We start from the raw sequence: 16,360 nt of genomic DNA on the forward strand, positions 1-16,360 counted from the left end.
AAGGTTGCTGGAGGCGTTGTGGAGGGGGTTGGGCTAAATGGGTAAGGGGCATTAAGGAATGTACTCCTGAAATCATCATTGCACCATATGCTAACTAACTTGGATGTAAATTTAAAAATTAATTAATTAATTAATTAAAAAAAAAGAATAACAGTTCTGTTCACCAGCTTGTGACCTTGGTGTATTAATTTCCTGGGGCTGCTGAAGTAATAGATAACTAACTAGGTTGCTTAAAACAATAGGAATTTATTCCTTCACATCTCTGGCGCTAGAAGTCCAAAATAAAAGTGTCTGCAGGGCCATGTTCCCTCTAACGGATCTAAGCAAAAAATCTTCCCTTGACTCTTCCTAGCTTCTGGTGGTTGTTGGTAATCTTTGGCATTTCTTGTATTAACTCTACAGGCTAGTGGGGTATTAGTGTTTTATATCTCCAATACAATAATGTAGATTTTAAGATAAATAATGTAGCCCTCAGAAATCACTTATATCTTCGACAATTAGGACACTTTATAGGAAAACCAAACTAAAATCGGAGCACCTTTGTGGAATGTAAAAGTCAAACTTCACTGTTAGAGATCCATATTAAAGTAGGGAAGTGTCAAATTTTAAAAGAGTTTAAAATACGTAAATAACTGTGTCTCTTCCCTGGAAAAAAAAGAAGGCCTCCTCACTGGCTTATGCAAAGACTCTCCAGGAACAAGATGCCTCCTCCACCCTTGTTTTATATCCTACAGTGTGCTGGGTACCTTAATAAGTATTTCCTCCTCAGGGACTCATGCCCACCTTCTGTCTTGCTTTTTCTCTACCCACCTCTCCCCATGAGCAGATTACATTTTCTTCTACATTAATGACCAAATTAAGAAGATTTAGTTCAGTCTCCCAAGTTAATGTAACATAGGCTCTCCTCTCCAGGTGCTTTGTTGTGATCTGTACAGTAGATGCTTCTTGAGAGAGGTGTCCCTTTCTCCTTTCTGAAACCTTTATTGCAACCCAGATTCTTTGTCTTATGAGACTCTCAAGATCTTCAGGCTTGAAGACGCCAGTGTTTCAGGATTTTCTTTCTACTCCCCTGCCTCCCTTTTCGCCTGACCTTGGTTCTAGCTGAGCCTTGGATTCCATTGCTGCTGATGGAGGGTGCTGCTGTCATCAACCTGCTCCTACTTGCCATTGTTGCACCTTGCTGGGAACTGAGGATCTTACTACCTTTTCTGGAAGACATTCATTTCCTCCTTTTGCTTTCAAAGACTTTCACTTTAGGAAAAAAAAAGTTTTATTTATTTTTTTGAGAGGGAGAGTGCAAACTAGAAAGGGGCAGAGAGAAAGGGGGACAAAGGATCCAGAGTAGGCTCGGCACTGACAGGCTGACAGCAGTGACCATGATGCAGCGCTTGAACTCGTGAACCATGAGGTCACGACCTGAGCCGAAGTCGGATGCTGAACTGACTAAGTCACCCAGGCAACCCCAAGCTGACTTTCCATTATCCTGATCCAGAGAAAAGGACATCTCTAATTTCCTTAACTTTTGACTCCAAAAGTGTCTCTAAACCATAATGATCTTATGATACCAGAAGAGTCAGGGGAGTCTCCTGAATGTATTGCAGAATAGTAGAATTAAACAGTGACAGATGGTTTTTTTGGGTATAATGAGCCACTAAGATGTATTTCACGGAAAATGTTTAGTATCCTGAGTGTAGATTTAAAGCAGGATATAAAAAGAGTTCCACTTAAATATTGGAAAAAACCATAATCTGAATAATGGTGTCTGTGAAGTTCAATTTGAATCAGCCTATTTGAATTTATTAAGTCAGATGATAACCAGATTTCCCTTTCACTTGGTCCGGTTGAATCAGAATCATATAGTTATCCTAATGAAAAGGAAGTCCGTGTTCTATTTACATTCTATCCCTGTTTCAACAGAGAAAAGAAAACACAGGTTAATCATTTGAGATTTATGGTTTATTTATCTATTCCTAAACCTTTGGTTTTTAGATTTGCTTGGAACTATAGAAGAAATCCTGCCGAGAATCCCAGAAGGTATCAGTGTTTGGGCAATGAGTGATTCTGTTCCACGAGGCGTGATTTCACTCAAAGAAAAAATGAGGACGGCATCTGACAAACCTGTGGCACGCAGCCACCATGTTGCCTCAAGCCTTAGGTCTACTCACGTTTATATCTTTACCTCTGGAACAACAGGTATGATCCCTTTCATCTTGAGAATTAAAAAGAAAGCAACATATTTGCAAAGCAACCGTAGTCACCATGGGTACTCAGCAAACATCTGAAAAAGCATGCATCCAAGAAGTCCTGAGGCTCTTAGATCTTAGAACCCTCAAACCTGGATGAAAAAGTTAATTGCTCTAACCACAACGTGGCAGATTACCCTGTTCACTTGGCCACTGTCTCATTTAGAAAGATTTTCTTCAAACTTGATTCGACGAAGGACTCTGGAATGTCTTAACAGTTTGACCCAACCCAGTTGCTCGGAGTGTGAAATTTGGCCAGCCTCTTTGGCAAGATACCTGGTAGCTTCTCTGTTCCTTAAGATTCCTGATGCATAAAATGAAGAAATTAGCTGAAGTAGTTTCTAATTATCTTACTGGATTCAAAAATCCGTTAGTCTATTTTAAAGGTCTTCTCTATTTTCGTGTACCATGTTAAATCCTAAACACAATCCAGCTATAGCTGTAATTTAAGCACCTATATCAGGCTCTCCCAGTTTTTCCTTAGGGTCATCGGAACACGTGACAAATAGGAAGTCTTGGAAGCCCTGCATGTTTTGGAGAAGATAGAAAATAGGATCAAGTAACTGAACATTCACACCTTTTTTTTTTTTTTTTTTTTTTGGTAAAAATAACAACACACCAAAATAAAAAGAATAAACTGCCTAAGAATTCAACAAAATATTAAACTCAGTTGATTCTTAGGAAAAGTTGAATGGTCTTTATGGTAGGCTAAATACACTTTTGCAGTTAGAGTGAAGATGATTGGGTGGTTGAATTAAGTACATTAAAAATACGCTGTTCCTCATTTCCTGGGCACAGGCAGTAATATAAGCAAACTATTATTGCATAAATAGTTTTCTTACATTTTTCTTTTTCTTTCCTCTTCTGTGTATGTGTGTGCCTGTCTCTCTCTCTCTTTTTTAAATTTACTCTTTGGAGGCTAACGATCTCTTACACTGGAAAGTAGGCTGTGCTTTTAACTTCATTTAGAACAGCTTTGATAAATGAACTGGAAAATGCTAATGCGTATCAAATTGTCTGCATACATTTAGTCTGACTTTGGACTTTACAAGAGACAATAAAATTTCAGAAATGATATGTTTTAAAAACTTCCAACAGAAGGTACTTAACCAATCTATCTGTATGGCTGTTTTCTTGCTAAAAACAGAAAGTGACTGGTCTTCCAAACAATCTTCACCACTCCCCCAGCCCAAAGAGAACCTGCCAAAGCCACTAGTAACAATTTTTGTTTTTCAAGATTGAAACCAGATTGTTTAATGCATTTGTACAACAGGCTGAAAGCAAAAGTACTACTAATTTTTATTTTATTTGATACTTATTTGTGTTAAAGTTATAGCACAGAGATGAAAAATTCTAATAGCTTAAGAAATTTTAGAGAAAAGTACCCTGCATGCCCACGCCCCCCAACCCCTGCCGCCTCAATTTCTCCTTCCCCAAACCAAATGCATTCAATATTTTTAGATCTTTCTTTTTAGGAATCACCTCCATTTCTCTAAACAAAACAGGTATCTTACTGGATGTTTAGTAGATTCTTACTGAAAAGTATCTACTGATTTCCCATGATGGAAATGAGGATTTGCCTTCCATCACCAGCCACTCTTTCTCTCCATTTATTTCTTTCTCTCTGGTGCAGACACTTTCTTTCCCCAACATCCTGCAAATGTGTCATCATTAATTTTGACTGGATTGGTATCAGTATCATAACTTAGTAAACACTATTATCTCCTTTTGTGTAAGATTTCCCCCCAACCTGGACTTAAACATTATTGTTTTTGTTTGCTTGCTTACTTAGTTATCTATACACCTATCACTCATATTCACCCCTTTGTCAAAAAGAGAGCTCACCTTTGATATTGAAAACGTAGTCTGTATGTTGTCAAGCATGTGTTCTTGGCCACCTTTTGCCTGGAGCCTCCCTATGATTTCAGTCTCAATCCCTTGCTCTCTGACCATCCTGGGTTTATTTGTCACCATTGTCCTGGGAATTCCCTTCAGTTCTTTTTTTCTGATTCCCCAATTCCTAGATCCTAAATTAGTTTCCTCAGTTCACTGCCCCGCTTCCAGTAGCTATCTGCTAAGGAGTATTTAGGAGATGAATGGTTAAGTCCTCACATCCAGCAATGTCTTATTTTCTACCCTTCTACTTAGCCATGTAGTATTCTAGGTTAGAAGAAAATTTCTATGCCAGGGTTTGAGGACATGGCTCCATGTTCTGACTTCCAGGACACATAGTGAGACATCATTTCTTTTCTGATTTCTTTGCCTTTACATCCAAGCTGGTGTTGTTTTTCTCTTTGGGGGGGATTTTTATTATCTCCTGTGAATCTTCAGTGGTCCCGAATGAGGTGATGACTTATACTGGGCCTGGTCTTACTTATCCATTTTTCTGGGAAATTTATAGGCCTTTTCTGTCTGGAAACTCATGTCTTACAAGTCTAGGTACTTGGAAATTAAAGAGAAAAAAGTTCTCTGTCCCCTTCTGTTTCCTTTTTTATTGCTATTCTTTCTGCCCATGTACTCCTTCTATTATATTTGTTTGTTTATTCTTTTGTCTTTGAAACTGTAACTTCTTAAAGATTGGTCCTCCTGGACTGAGTAATTAATTTTCTAATCTTTTTTATCCCATTTTCCTTCTCTTACTTTTCATCTACTTTTTGAGAGATTTATCTTCCAAACCTCTATTCTCTGAAAATGCCTCTTTTTTCCACCATGTTATTTTTGTGTTATTATTTATTATCCTGTATCTCTCAGAATATTAGCAATAATTTTTTTGAAAATTTCTCCTCTCTACCTAGTCTCTATTTTTGCCAACATCCTTTTATCTTTTGGTTTGTTTTGGTCTCTGTCCTTTATCCTAGAGGATTTCCTTAAATATTCACTTCATATTGAAAATGCATACAAAGAAACACACATAAAACCCCCCAAAACAAATCCTGACTAGAGGCTCTGTGTGCCTGAGTGGAATTTATGGACTGTTTGGTTTCATCGTAAAGGACATTTTGTCAGGGAATTCATGACTGTCAGTGTCTTTCAGTTTGTTACTTGCGGATGATTCAGATTCCTCAGACAGGATTCTCAAAGGGTGAAACGAGTCAAATGTGAAAGGGAGCTGAAGGCAAAGGCAGACTTTCTTTTTTTATTCCCCTTATTTGCTCAGTATTTCTTCTTCCCGTGGTTTCCGGGGGCTTCTCTTTTCCGGAGGGTAAATCTCATAATTTCTACCAGAATAGTGGAAGCAGTCTGGGGCTATAATTTTGTATTATTTTTTGAATTGTAAAACAAATATCAAGAAGCATTTATTGACATTCTTCTAAAATTGGTTTGTGAATGATCTTACACAGGGAGTGTTCTACAAATGTCATCCCCTTTTCACTTAAAGTCTAAGCAATGTGGGGTCCTCTTATAAAGAGCAGAGCAGAGCAATGTACAGAACTGGTCACAGATATCACGATTTAATAATATAATGCTATCGAAGAGTCTGACAAAACCATATGGAGCCTCCTTGAAGATTTAATTAATATTTTTTATAAAAGGCATCTCTCTCTAACACAAAATGTTGCTTTTGCAACTCAAAATCTTGTGCTGAATTAAGTGACTGTAACGGTAATAAATATGATCATTTATATTAGCATGCCATTTGATGTCATAAAAGTCACTTGATTCTCACACAATAAAGTCTTAGGATGTTGATAATGAAGAAGGTGTTGATGCAAGTTAGGAAGTGATATAGAAAGTGGGCTTTGACAACAGGCACATGAAAAGATGTTCAACGTCACTCCTTATCAGGGAAATACAAATCAAAACCACACTCAGATATCACCTCACGCCAGTCAGAGTGGCCAAAATGAACAAATCAGGAGACTATAGATGCTGGAGAGGATGTGGAGAAACGGGAACCCTCTTGCACTGTTGGTGGGAATGCAAATTGGTGTAGCTGCTCTGGAAAGCAGTGTGGAGGTTCCTCAGAAAATTAAAAATAGACCTACCCTATGACCCAGCAATAGCACTGCTAGGAATTTACCCAAGGGATACAGGAGTACTGATGCATAGGGGCACTTGTACCCCAATGTTTATAGCAGCACTCTCAACAATAGCCAAATTATGGAAAGAGCCTAAATGTCCATCAACTGATGAATGGATAAAGAAATTGTGGTTTATATACACAATGGAATACTACGTGACAGTGAGAAAAAATGAAATATGGCCTTTTGTAGCAACGTGGATGGAACCGGAGAGTGTGATGCTAAGTGAAATAAGCCATACAGAGAAAGACAGATACCATATGGTTTCACGCTTATGTGGATCCTGAGAAACTTAACAGAAGACCGCGGCGGAGGGGAAGGAAAAAAAGGTTCGAGAGGGAGGGAGCCAAAACATAAGAGACTCTTAAAAACTGAGAACAAACTGAAGGTTGATGAGGGGTGGGAGGGAGGGGAGGGTGGGTGATGGGTATTGAGGAGGGCATCTGTTGGGATGACCACTGGGTGTTGTATGGAAACCAATTTGACAATAAATTTCATATTAAAAAAAAAAGTGGGCTTTGAAAAAGTGAATGATGGAGAGAGAATCTTCTCATAAGCCCTTTTGGCAGGTTATAAGGAAGCCTGTCAGCTGGTATTAAACATTTCCTATCCATTCTTACCACTGCCAAGTTCTGTTTGCCCAAGGTCACCAAAATAATATATTCCTGGATCTGAGCAGACACAGTCTGTCTCCAAGTGAGAAAAAGATTGAGTTCAGTTTTGATGGCATTCATGTTTCTTTGACATAAGTGATAATGTGATATTTTAATGAACAAAGGTTGAGAATTATATAGATTCCCTTTTCTATAACATTGACATCATGGTTTCTTAAATAGAACTTCTATAAAGCTCCTTGTTTATAGTTCCATATTTATCTTCCATTTCAATAGGGTGCCTGCTAATCAAATTTCTGAGCCTTTCTGGGATTCTGTGGGGGCAGATCAGCTTTCCTCAAGGTTTGTCTCCTGTGTCAGCTTTTTGGGTCTGCTGTGTACACAGCTGTCCTTCTGCTTTTCCAAAATTTGGTTGTTTTCATCTGTAATTGCATTCTTTTTGCCTTGAGTGTATGTGTTCTATCTGCCAACATCTAGTTCTCTTATTGTTCACTGGGCTTGGTTAGGTAGCTTCAGGAATCTCTAGGAAAGCTGTTTAAGCCTGGACAGAGGAGCCATTGGTTTGACTGTTCCTAAGAAGGAGGGGGAAGAAGAAAACGAGCTCACTGCCTGCCACACTATGCCTGGAAGCCAGTGGCTAGCACCATCTCAATCTCTCTGTCCTTTGTCTCTCCTTTTCCTTGACCTAATGGATTTTTTCATTTTTCTAAAACTATCCCAGAATTCCTTAAATTATTTATTCCTACCTCTGAATTGGATCATCTCTCCCTTCTTTATCCTCCTAATCCTCAACTCACTGGACACAGCTTCCCTCCCACCTTTATGCCTGGACCTCCTCCTGGACCTGTGAGGAGTTCCAATGCTAGGGATTCATAGAAGGTTAGGAGAGCAGAGGACTTTGGAGACCATATTAGGTATCTTTTCTCCACGTCTGTTGTACAGCATATCCCTTCACAACTTAAAAAAAAATGAAATAAAAATCAAAAAGGGACTTTATGACCACATAAGTTTGAGAAACACCATAACAAAAATATCAAAGTTTCTGCACCATTGGCTCCACAAGGGCTTTAATATGTTAATGTGCTTTCTAACTCTTTAAAGGCAGGACTTTAAAATGCTGTTGTAACAAACTTTATTCTCCTATATCTTTTTTCCTTCTTTCCAACTTTAACCTCCATCAAGTTTTGATCACTTTCATTTCCTGGACAAGTTCATAATTGGTCTCTTATCAAAAAATCTAACTGAATACTTTGGATGGCTTATAATACATTAACAAGGTCATTATCACTTAAAGCTAACCAGATTAGGAAGGGAAACATGGCTAATTAGTTTACTAGTGTGCTTTGAAGGAGGTACCTAAGCTCACAGGAAACATCTAGATAAAGCATCCTTATTTTTGGTCACAACCCCAAGTAAAAAGCTACTTTTAAACCTGGGTTGCCATGAAATCAGGAACAGTGTGGGAAGTAGGGAATATAGTGACTGAAGGACCATGGGTGGGAACTTCTTGGAAGCAGAAAACACATAAATGCTTGATCCTCTGTATGAAGAAGAGAAAGGCATTGAATTATCAAAAGCCAAAGACGGAGCTAGTCTCACCCAGTGGGTTTAACAAGAAAATTTGGAGAGATTCCCCATGCATGAGGAGGACAACAAACTTCTATGGTGTGAGATGCCAAGCTATCAGGAAGAGCCAGAGAGATTTCTTTTAAAAAAAAAATTAGTAAATTTTAGTTAGGATAAAATCCAAGACAATGCCAGCTTTGCATATGAGATCAATTATCTTCCATTTTAGTAGACATGGAGCACAAAGCTTGTCAGAAAATGTCAAAGCAGGTGAGGCAACAGCGTGGACTTGAGGTTCTCCTGGGTAAAATGTCTAGGAGTCATTGAAGCCTCTGGTTCATAGCTCTATGTGCTGCTGTGACCAGAAACCCCATGAGAATGTTGGCTTTTTATCAGTGAATGTGTTGAATCAGAGGAAAGAATGATGTCCTACTATTAGTAAGATGGTACCCCAGTTGACTGTGCAACGTGTAAATAATTTTGGTTACTATACAAAGCACTGAATATACGATGAAATCAGAGAAGGCCTACCAGAGCAAACTGGAGTTTAGTTTGTATGCAATAGGTAGTGCTCATTGTCTCAGTGAGATATATGTTGGGAGATAGAAATAGCACCATGAGTCAAATCTCTGTTGGAAGATCAAGTATCATTTCAAAGAGGTTGAGCCAAAACAGGTAAAAATGATCAGTAGTAGGAGGTCCAGGAGAAAGTACCAGCCATAGGGCATTACATGGGGCCGGAGAATACCTAGAGAAGCATGTAGTGGGCAGTAGGAGATTTTGGCTATAAAATTCGAACATCAGACATGGGAGTGTATTTTATTTTATAACTTATTTTTATTGAATAAATTCTATGTGTAGCATTGTAAATTTAAACTATATAATGTGTTACTTTGAAACACTTATATAATATCTCTATATAGTGATATTTAGCATATCACATAATTATAGTACAATTTTACTGTTATATTCCTTGTACTATACCTTAGATTTCTACAGCTTATTGACTATTCCTTAAAAGTTTGTACCTTTAAACACCATCACTTTTATCCCCCCCCCCCCCCCCACACACACACCCATCCTTTGGCAACATTTTACTCTCTGGTTTTTGCAGGCTTAACATTTTTAGATCCCATATATAAGTGACATCATACAGCACTTGTCTTTCTCTTTCTGACTTATCTCACGTAGCATAATGTGCTCCCAGTCTATCCATGTTGTCTCAAATGGGAGAATAGCTTTCTTTTTAATGACTGAATAATATCCCACTGTGTATATGGACCACATCTTTTTTTATCCATTGATGGGCATTTGGGTTGTTTCCCTATCTTGACTATTATAAATAATGCTGTGATAAACATGGGAGAGCAGATTATCTGATTGAAATCACATTTTGATTTCCTTTGGGTATATATCCAGAAGTAGAATTGGACTGTGTGGTAAATCTGTTCTTTAATTTTTTGAAGAAGCTCCATATTGTTTTCCATAGTGTTGAGTCCAACTTACACTCCACAAGCAATGAATAAATATTCCCTTTTGACTGCATCTTTGCCAGAATCTGTTGTCTCTTGTCTTCTTGCCTGTAGCCATTCTAACACGTGTGAGGTGATATCTCACTGTGGTTTTGATTTGCATTTCCCTGGTGATTAGTGATGTTGCATATCTTTTCAGGTATCTGGCCATTTTGATGTACATTTTGGAGAACTGTCTATTAGTTTTTCTTCCCAGTTTTTAATTGTATTTTTTTTCTGTTACTGAGTTGATTTACTTCTTTACATATTTTGAATATTAACTCCTTATCTGATATATGGTTTGCAGAAATTTTCTACCATTCTATAGGTGTCTTTTTATTTGGCTGTGGTTTTTTTTTTTTTTTTTTTTTTTTTTGTTTTGTTTTGTTTTTTGTTTTTTTGTTTTTTTGGTTTTTTGTTTTTTTTTTTTTTTTTGCTGTAAAGAAGCTTTTGAGTTTGATGTAATCCCATTTGTTTTATTTTCTTTTATTGTTTATGCTTTTGGTATCATGTTAAAAAAATTAATGCCAAGAGCAATATCAACAAGCTTCTTCCATATATTTTCTTTTAGGAGTTTTATTGTATTAGGTCTTATGTTTAAGTCTTTGATACATGGTGAGTTCATTTTTTTTATGGTGTGAGATAGAGGTCCAATTTCATTGTTCTATATGTTGTTAACACCTTTTTAAGTTTATTTATTTTGAGAGAGAGAGAGAGAGCAAGCATGTGGATGGACAGAGAGAGGGGAGAGAACATTCTAAGCCTGATGTGGGGCTCGATCTCATGAACTGCAAGATCATGAACTGAACTGAAATCAAGAGGCTGACACTTAACTGACTGAGCCACCTCGGTGCCCCTCATTGTTCTACGTATGTTTTTCTAGTATTCCCAGCATCATTTGTTGAGACTACCTTTTACCCACTAGGTATTCTTGGCTTCCTGGTCAGATATTAGTTGACCATATATGCCAGGGTTTAATTCTGGGCTCTCCATTCTGTTCTATTAGTAGACATACCTATTTTTGTGCCAGTCCCTACTGTGTTTATTACTGTGGCTTTGTAGTATAGTTTGAAATTCAGAAGCATGATACCTCTGTCTTTGTTCTTTTTTTCTCGGTATTACATTGGCTCTTTGGGGTCTTTTGTGGTTCCACACAAATTTTCAGATTGTTTCCTATATTTCTGTGAAGAATGCCTTTGGTACTTTGATGGTGATTGCTTTGAATCTGTAGATGGCTTTAAGTAGTTTGGCAATTCTTATAATATTAATTCTTCCGATCCATGAACATGGGATGTCTTTCTATTTGTGTCTTCTTTAATTTCTTTTAGCAAAGTTTTATAGTTTTCATTGTACAGATCTTTTATTTTCTTGAGTATATTTATTCCTATGTATTTTATTTTTTTTGATGCTATTGTCAATGGGATGGTTTTCTTTCTTTTTCAGATGAGTCATCATTAGTGTAAAGGAACACAATTAATTTCTATATGTTGATTTTGTGTCCTGACCTTTCACTGAAACTGTTGATCAATTCCAATAGTCTTTTGCCTAATTCTTTGGAATTTTCTCTCTATATAGGATAATATCATCAGCAAATAATCACAGTTTTACTTCTTTCTTTCCTATTTGGAGAACATTTGTTTCTTTACCTTGCCTAATTGCTCTTGCTAGGATTTCCAGTAATATATTAAATAGGAATTATAATAGTAGGCATCCTTTGCCTTGTCCTTGATCTTATTAGGAGTGTTTTCAGTTTCTCTCTGTTGAACTGTCAGACTGTCATATATGGCCTTTATTATGTTGAGGTATATTCCTTCAATTCACAGTCCGTTAAAGGTTTTTATTAAAAGAGGATGTTTATTATCAAATGCTTTTCTTCTAGGTCTCTTGAAATGATCATGTGATTTTTTAGGTTTCATCTGATTGATGTGATGTGTTATATTTATTGATTTGCCTATGTTGAACCATCCTTGGATCCCAGGGATAAATCCCACTTGGTCATGGTGTATCATGCTTTTAATGTGTTCTAGAATTTGATTTGCTAATATTGAGAATTGTTGCATCTGTTTTAATCAGGGATATTGGTTACTATTTTTTTTCTTGTATTTTTATCTGGTTTTGGTATCAAAGTAATGCTGATCTTGTACAGTGCATTTGGAAGTGTTGCTTCCTTGTCAGTATTTTCTTCAAATGTTTGGTAGAAGTCTCCAGTGAAGGAGCTGGTCCTGGAGATTTCACTTTGGGGAGTTTTTGGTTTTTTTATACTCAGTCTTTTTACTCATTATTGATCTGTTACGATTTCCTATTTCTTCCTGATTGAGTCTTGGTACGTTGTGTGCTTCTAGCAATGTATCCATTGCTTCTATGTTATGTAATTTGTTGGCATATAATTGTTCATATTAGTCTCTCATGATCCTTTTTATTTCTATAGTGTCAGTTGTAATGTCTTCTCTTTTGTTTCTAATTTTATTTATTTGATTCTTCTCTCTTCTCTAGTCTACCAATTTTGTTGAACTTTTTAAAGAACTAGCTTTTAGTTTTGTTGATTTTTTTTTAATTGTTTATTTTGGTTTGTATTTCTCTGATCCTCATTATTTCCTTCCTTCTGCTAACTTTGGGCTTAATTTTTCCTTTTACTAGCTCCTTGAGGTATAAAGTTAGGTTACTTGAGACCTTTCTAATTACTTAATGTAGGTATTTATAGCTATAAACTTTCTTCTAAGAACTACTATTGCTGCATCCCACAATATTTGTTATGTTGTGTTTTCTTTTCTTTGGTTTTGAGATACATTTTTTATTTCCCTTTTGATTTCTTCTTTGACTCAATGGATGTTTAGAAGTGTGTTGTTTAGCCTCCACCATTTGTAGATTTCATTTTCCCTTGTTGCAGATTTCCAGTTTCATACCATTCTGGTCAGAGAAGATAATTGGTATGATTTCATTCTTCTTAAATTTGCTAAGATCTGTTTTGTGATCTACCCTGGAGACTTTTGCATTGCATTTGAGAAGAATATGTATTTTGCTGCTGCTGGATGGAATGTTCTGTTTATATCTATTAGGCCCATTTGTTCTAAAATGTGGTTCAATTCCAGTGTTTCCCTGTTGATTTTCTTACTGAATGATCTACCTATTGTTGATAGTGGGGTATTGAAGTCCCCTACAATTGCTTCTTGGTCTTTTGGTTAAGATCAAATGTGAAGTCCCCTACAATTATTATATTGTCTATTTCTCCCTTAAGATCTGTTATTAGTTGCTTAATACATTTTGATGCTCAGGTGTGGAGAACATGTAATGACAATCATCGTATCTTCTTGCTGTATTGACCCCTTACTGTATAATGACCTTTTCTCTCTTATTACTCATTTGGCTTGAAGTCTGTTTTGTTATATAAATATTGCTATGCCTGCCACCCTTTCATTTCCATTTGCTTGGAATATCATCTTTCATCCTTTGATTATGAACCTATGTGTGTCTTTAGAGCTGAAATAGTCTCCTATAGGCAGCATATAGTTGAGTCTTGTTTGTTTTAACCTATGCAGCCACACTGTGCCTTTTGACTTATGAGTACAATCTGTTTACATTCAGGGTGATTATTGATATGCAAAGATTTACTACAGTCATTTTATCTTTTGACTTCTGGGTATTTTGTGTTCCCATTGGTTTATTTCCCTTCCCTTTATGTCTTTCTTTGGAAGTTGGTGGTTTTCCATGCTGGTTTGCTCAGTCCCCCCTTTTTATGCTTAATGTCTCTGCTCTAGATTTTTGCTTTGTGGTTACCAAGCATTTACATAAAATATCTTAGATAAAATAGTTCTTATTCTGCTGATAGCGATTTATCTTCATTCACCTATAAAGTTTCTGTCTTTTTATTCTTACCCTTTTATATTTTTGATGTCATAAGTTATCTCTTTTTTATGCTGTGATTTTATTACCAAGTTGTAGTAGCTAGTTATTATTATTTTTTTAATGTTTATTTTTGAGAGAGAGAAAGAGTGAGCACAGTACGGGCAGAGAGAGAGGGAGACACAGAATCGAAATCAGGCTCCAGGCTCTGAGCCATCAGCACAGAGCCAGATGCAGGACTCGAACCCACCAACTGCGAGATTATGACCTGAGCTGAAGTCGGATGCTTAACCGACCGAGCCACCCAGGCGCCCCAGGAGCTAATTTTAATGCTATTTTCCTTTATCCTTTATGTTATAATTAGGAGTTTATTATAATATTATAAAAAAGAGTTACAGTATTCTAGTTCTGACTACTTAGCGACTTAATCAGAGTTTTGTGTATTTTTGTCTTTTTGTTTCAGCTCAGAGAGCTCCTTTCAATATTTCGTGTGGTGGTGAACTCCCTCAGTTTTGTTTGGGAAAGCCTTTATTTCTGCTTCATTTCTGAAAGAACTTTGCCAGATGGATTATTGTTGGCTGGCAGTTTTTATCTTCCAATATCTTCCAATATTTGAATATTTCATTCCATTCTTTCCTGGCCTGTAGAATTTTTGCTGAGAAATCTGATGATAGCCTAATGGGGGTACCTTTGTAGACTGTTGTCTTTTTTTCCCCCTGGCTACCTTTATCATTCTTTCATTATCATTAGCTTTTGACAGGTTAATATAATGTGTCTTGGAAAAGATCTTTTGCATTGAAATACTAAGGTATTCTATTAGCTTCATGGACTTGTATATACCCAGTTCCTTCCCCAGGTATGGTAAGTTCTCAGCTATTATTTCTTTAAATATTCATTCTGCCCCCTTCTCCCTCTCATCTCCTTCTGGGGTACCCATTATTCTTGTGTTGGCTTTTCTAATGGAATCAGATAGTTCTCATAGGTTTTCTTCACTTTTTAAAAATGTTACTTTTTATCTACTCTTACACCTGAATCATCTCTATACTTTTATCTTCCACCTAGTTAATATTCTCTTCCATATGATCTGGTCTATTTCCAGTGAATTCTAATGCATCTTTCATCTCATATATTGAATTCTTCAGCTCCAGAACTGGTAAAGTGCTCCTATTCATTAATTTTATCCCTGAGATCATCATATCGTCTTTCTGAGTTTTCTTGTAGGTCATTGAACTTCTTCATGATAGATATTTTAAATTCCATACCAGTTAGATTCCATTATTCCATATTTTGAGGTTCTGTTCATGAAATATTGTCATTTTCTTTTTGTTATACTGTATTACCCTGATTTTTCTCGATGTTTGATGAAAAGTGCCTCTGGCACCGTATTTAAAGTGGCAAACACTTTTCTTACATAGGCAAGGTGGGTTTTTGGTAAATATTTTAAGTAATGCTTTACACCAATGTGGGGCTCCAAGCCACATACCAGAGATCAAGGGTCTCACTTTCCATCTACTGAGTCAGCCAGGTCTCCCAGGCAAGGTTTTGTTTTCTTTGATACAAACAGTTGAAAACAAAGGTAGTTAGGAGCCTTCCTTTTGTTTTCCAGAAGGTGGCGCTATAGCACCAGTTCTTGGTTTCTCTTTCTGGAGCTGGCAGCACTTAAAAAAGGCAGAGTGGTGGGGGCCTGGGGGTCTACTTAGCGCTTGGGGCTTTGGGTGTGCCTCTGCCCTTGTAGGGGGAATCATCAAGCGTTGGGAGGAAGGGTGTCATAGAGATCTATGGGTGGTCCTCTTGAGTCCTGGGGCAACCAGTAGGAGTCCCTTTGCTTCACTTCTCTTTGTCTGCCTCTTTGACTTTCCTTTCCCTCTCCTCAGTCACTGTGGTCACTCCTGAGAGAGAGCAACTGGTCCTTCCAGCGGCAGCACATGTGGCGAGGCCAATTCACCACTCATTCACCTTCACCTTGGATCTCCTCCGCCACAAGGGTCATGCTGGCCTGCTCTTTGGCCAGCTACCTCATTCTCTGCCTCCACGGCTCCAGTGCCACTTCCCTCTCTCTGTCATTGCCTCTGGGGTCCAGTTCAGCCATGATCGTATCCACCAGTGGATGGATCTCTGGGTGCCTTCGTGAGCTATGCCGCAGCACTTTTGGAGGGAGATAGTTATCCATGTCCCCTTAGTTGTATATCAGAGGGAAGAGAAACAAGGACTGACTCACACAGCCTCGCAGCTGACATCACTGTAGGGGTATATTTTAGTATAAGACTTCAAGGCAAGCTGAAAATAATAAGGAAGTACTTCCGTTTGGGAAACACATTGTGAAATTTAGGACTCCATTTCTAGAAGTGGGAAATCAAGTCCACCTAGGTGCAGCAGTAAGTTTGTAGAGCCACTGACATTAGTGACCTGCCTTTGACAGATAGTGAGTAGGACTGTATCAGTATGTGGGGTAGAGAAAAAGGCTGTACTTCTGGCTCTACTATCTGCTGCTCTTCACTTTAAATCCTGTTATTTGCTTATTCCTGTGGCTTTTCTGACGTTGGTTTCCACTTGCATCTCTGGAA

At 37.5% G+C, this 16,360-nt stretch overlaps 1 protein-coding gene across 1 annotated transcript in view; it reads left to right on the forward strand.

Annotated features, from left to right (window-relative positions):
• Nucleotides 1-16,360, forward strand: part of SLC27A6 (solute carrier family 27 member 6) — a 75,031-nt gene that overhangs the window by 17,311 nt on the left and 41,360 nt on the right. Inside the window, exon 2 of the mRNA XM_030317416.2 lies at nucleotides 1,990-2,193. Coding sequence (XP_030173276.1) covers nucleotides 1,990-2,193 — 204 coding nt within the window. The remainder of the gene's footprint in view (nucleotides 1-1,989; nucleotides 2,194-16,360) is intronic.

Source organism: Lynx canadensis, chromosome A1, assembly GCF_007474595.2.
Source record: "Lynx canadensis isolate LIC74 chromosome A1, mLynCan4.pri.v2, whole genome shotgun sequence".
Taxonomy (NCBI): domain Eukaryota; kingdom Metazoa; phylum Chordata; class Mammalia; order Carnivora; family Felidae; genus Lynx; species Lynx canadensis.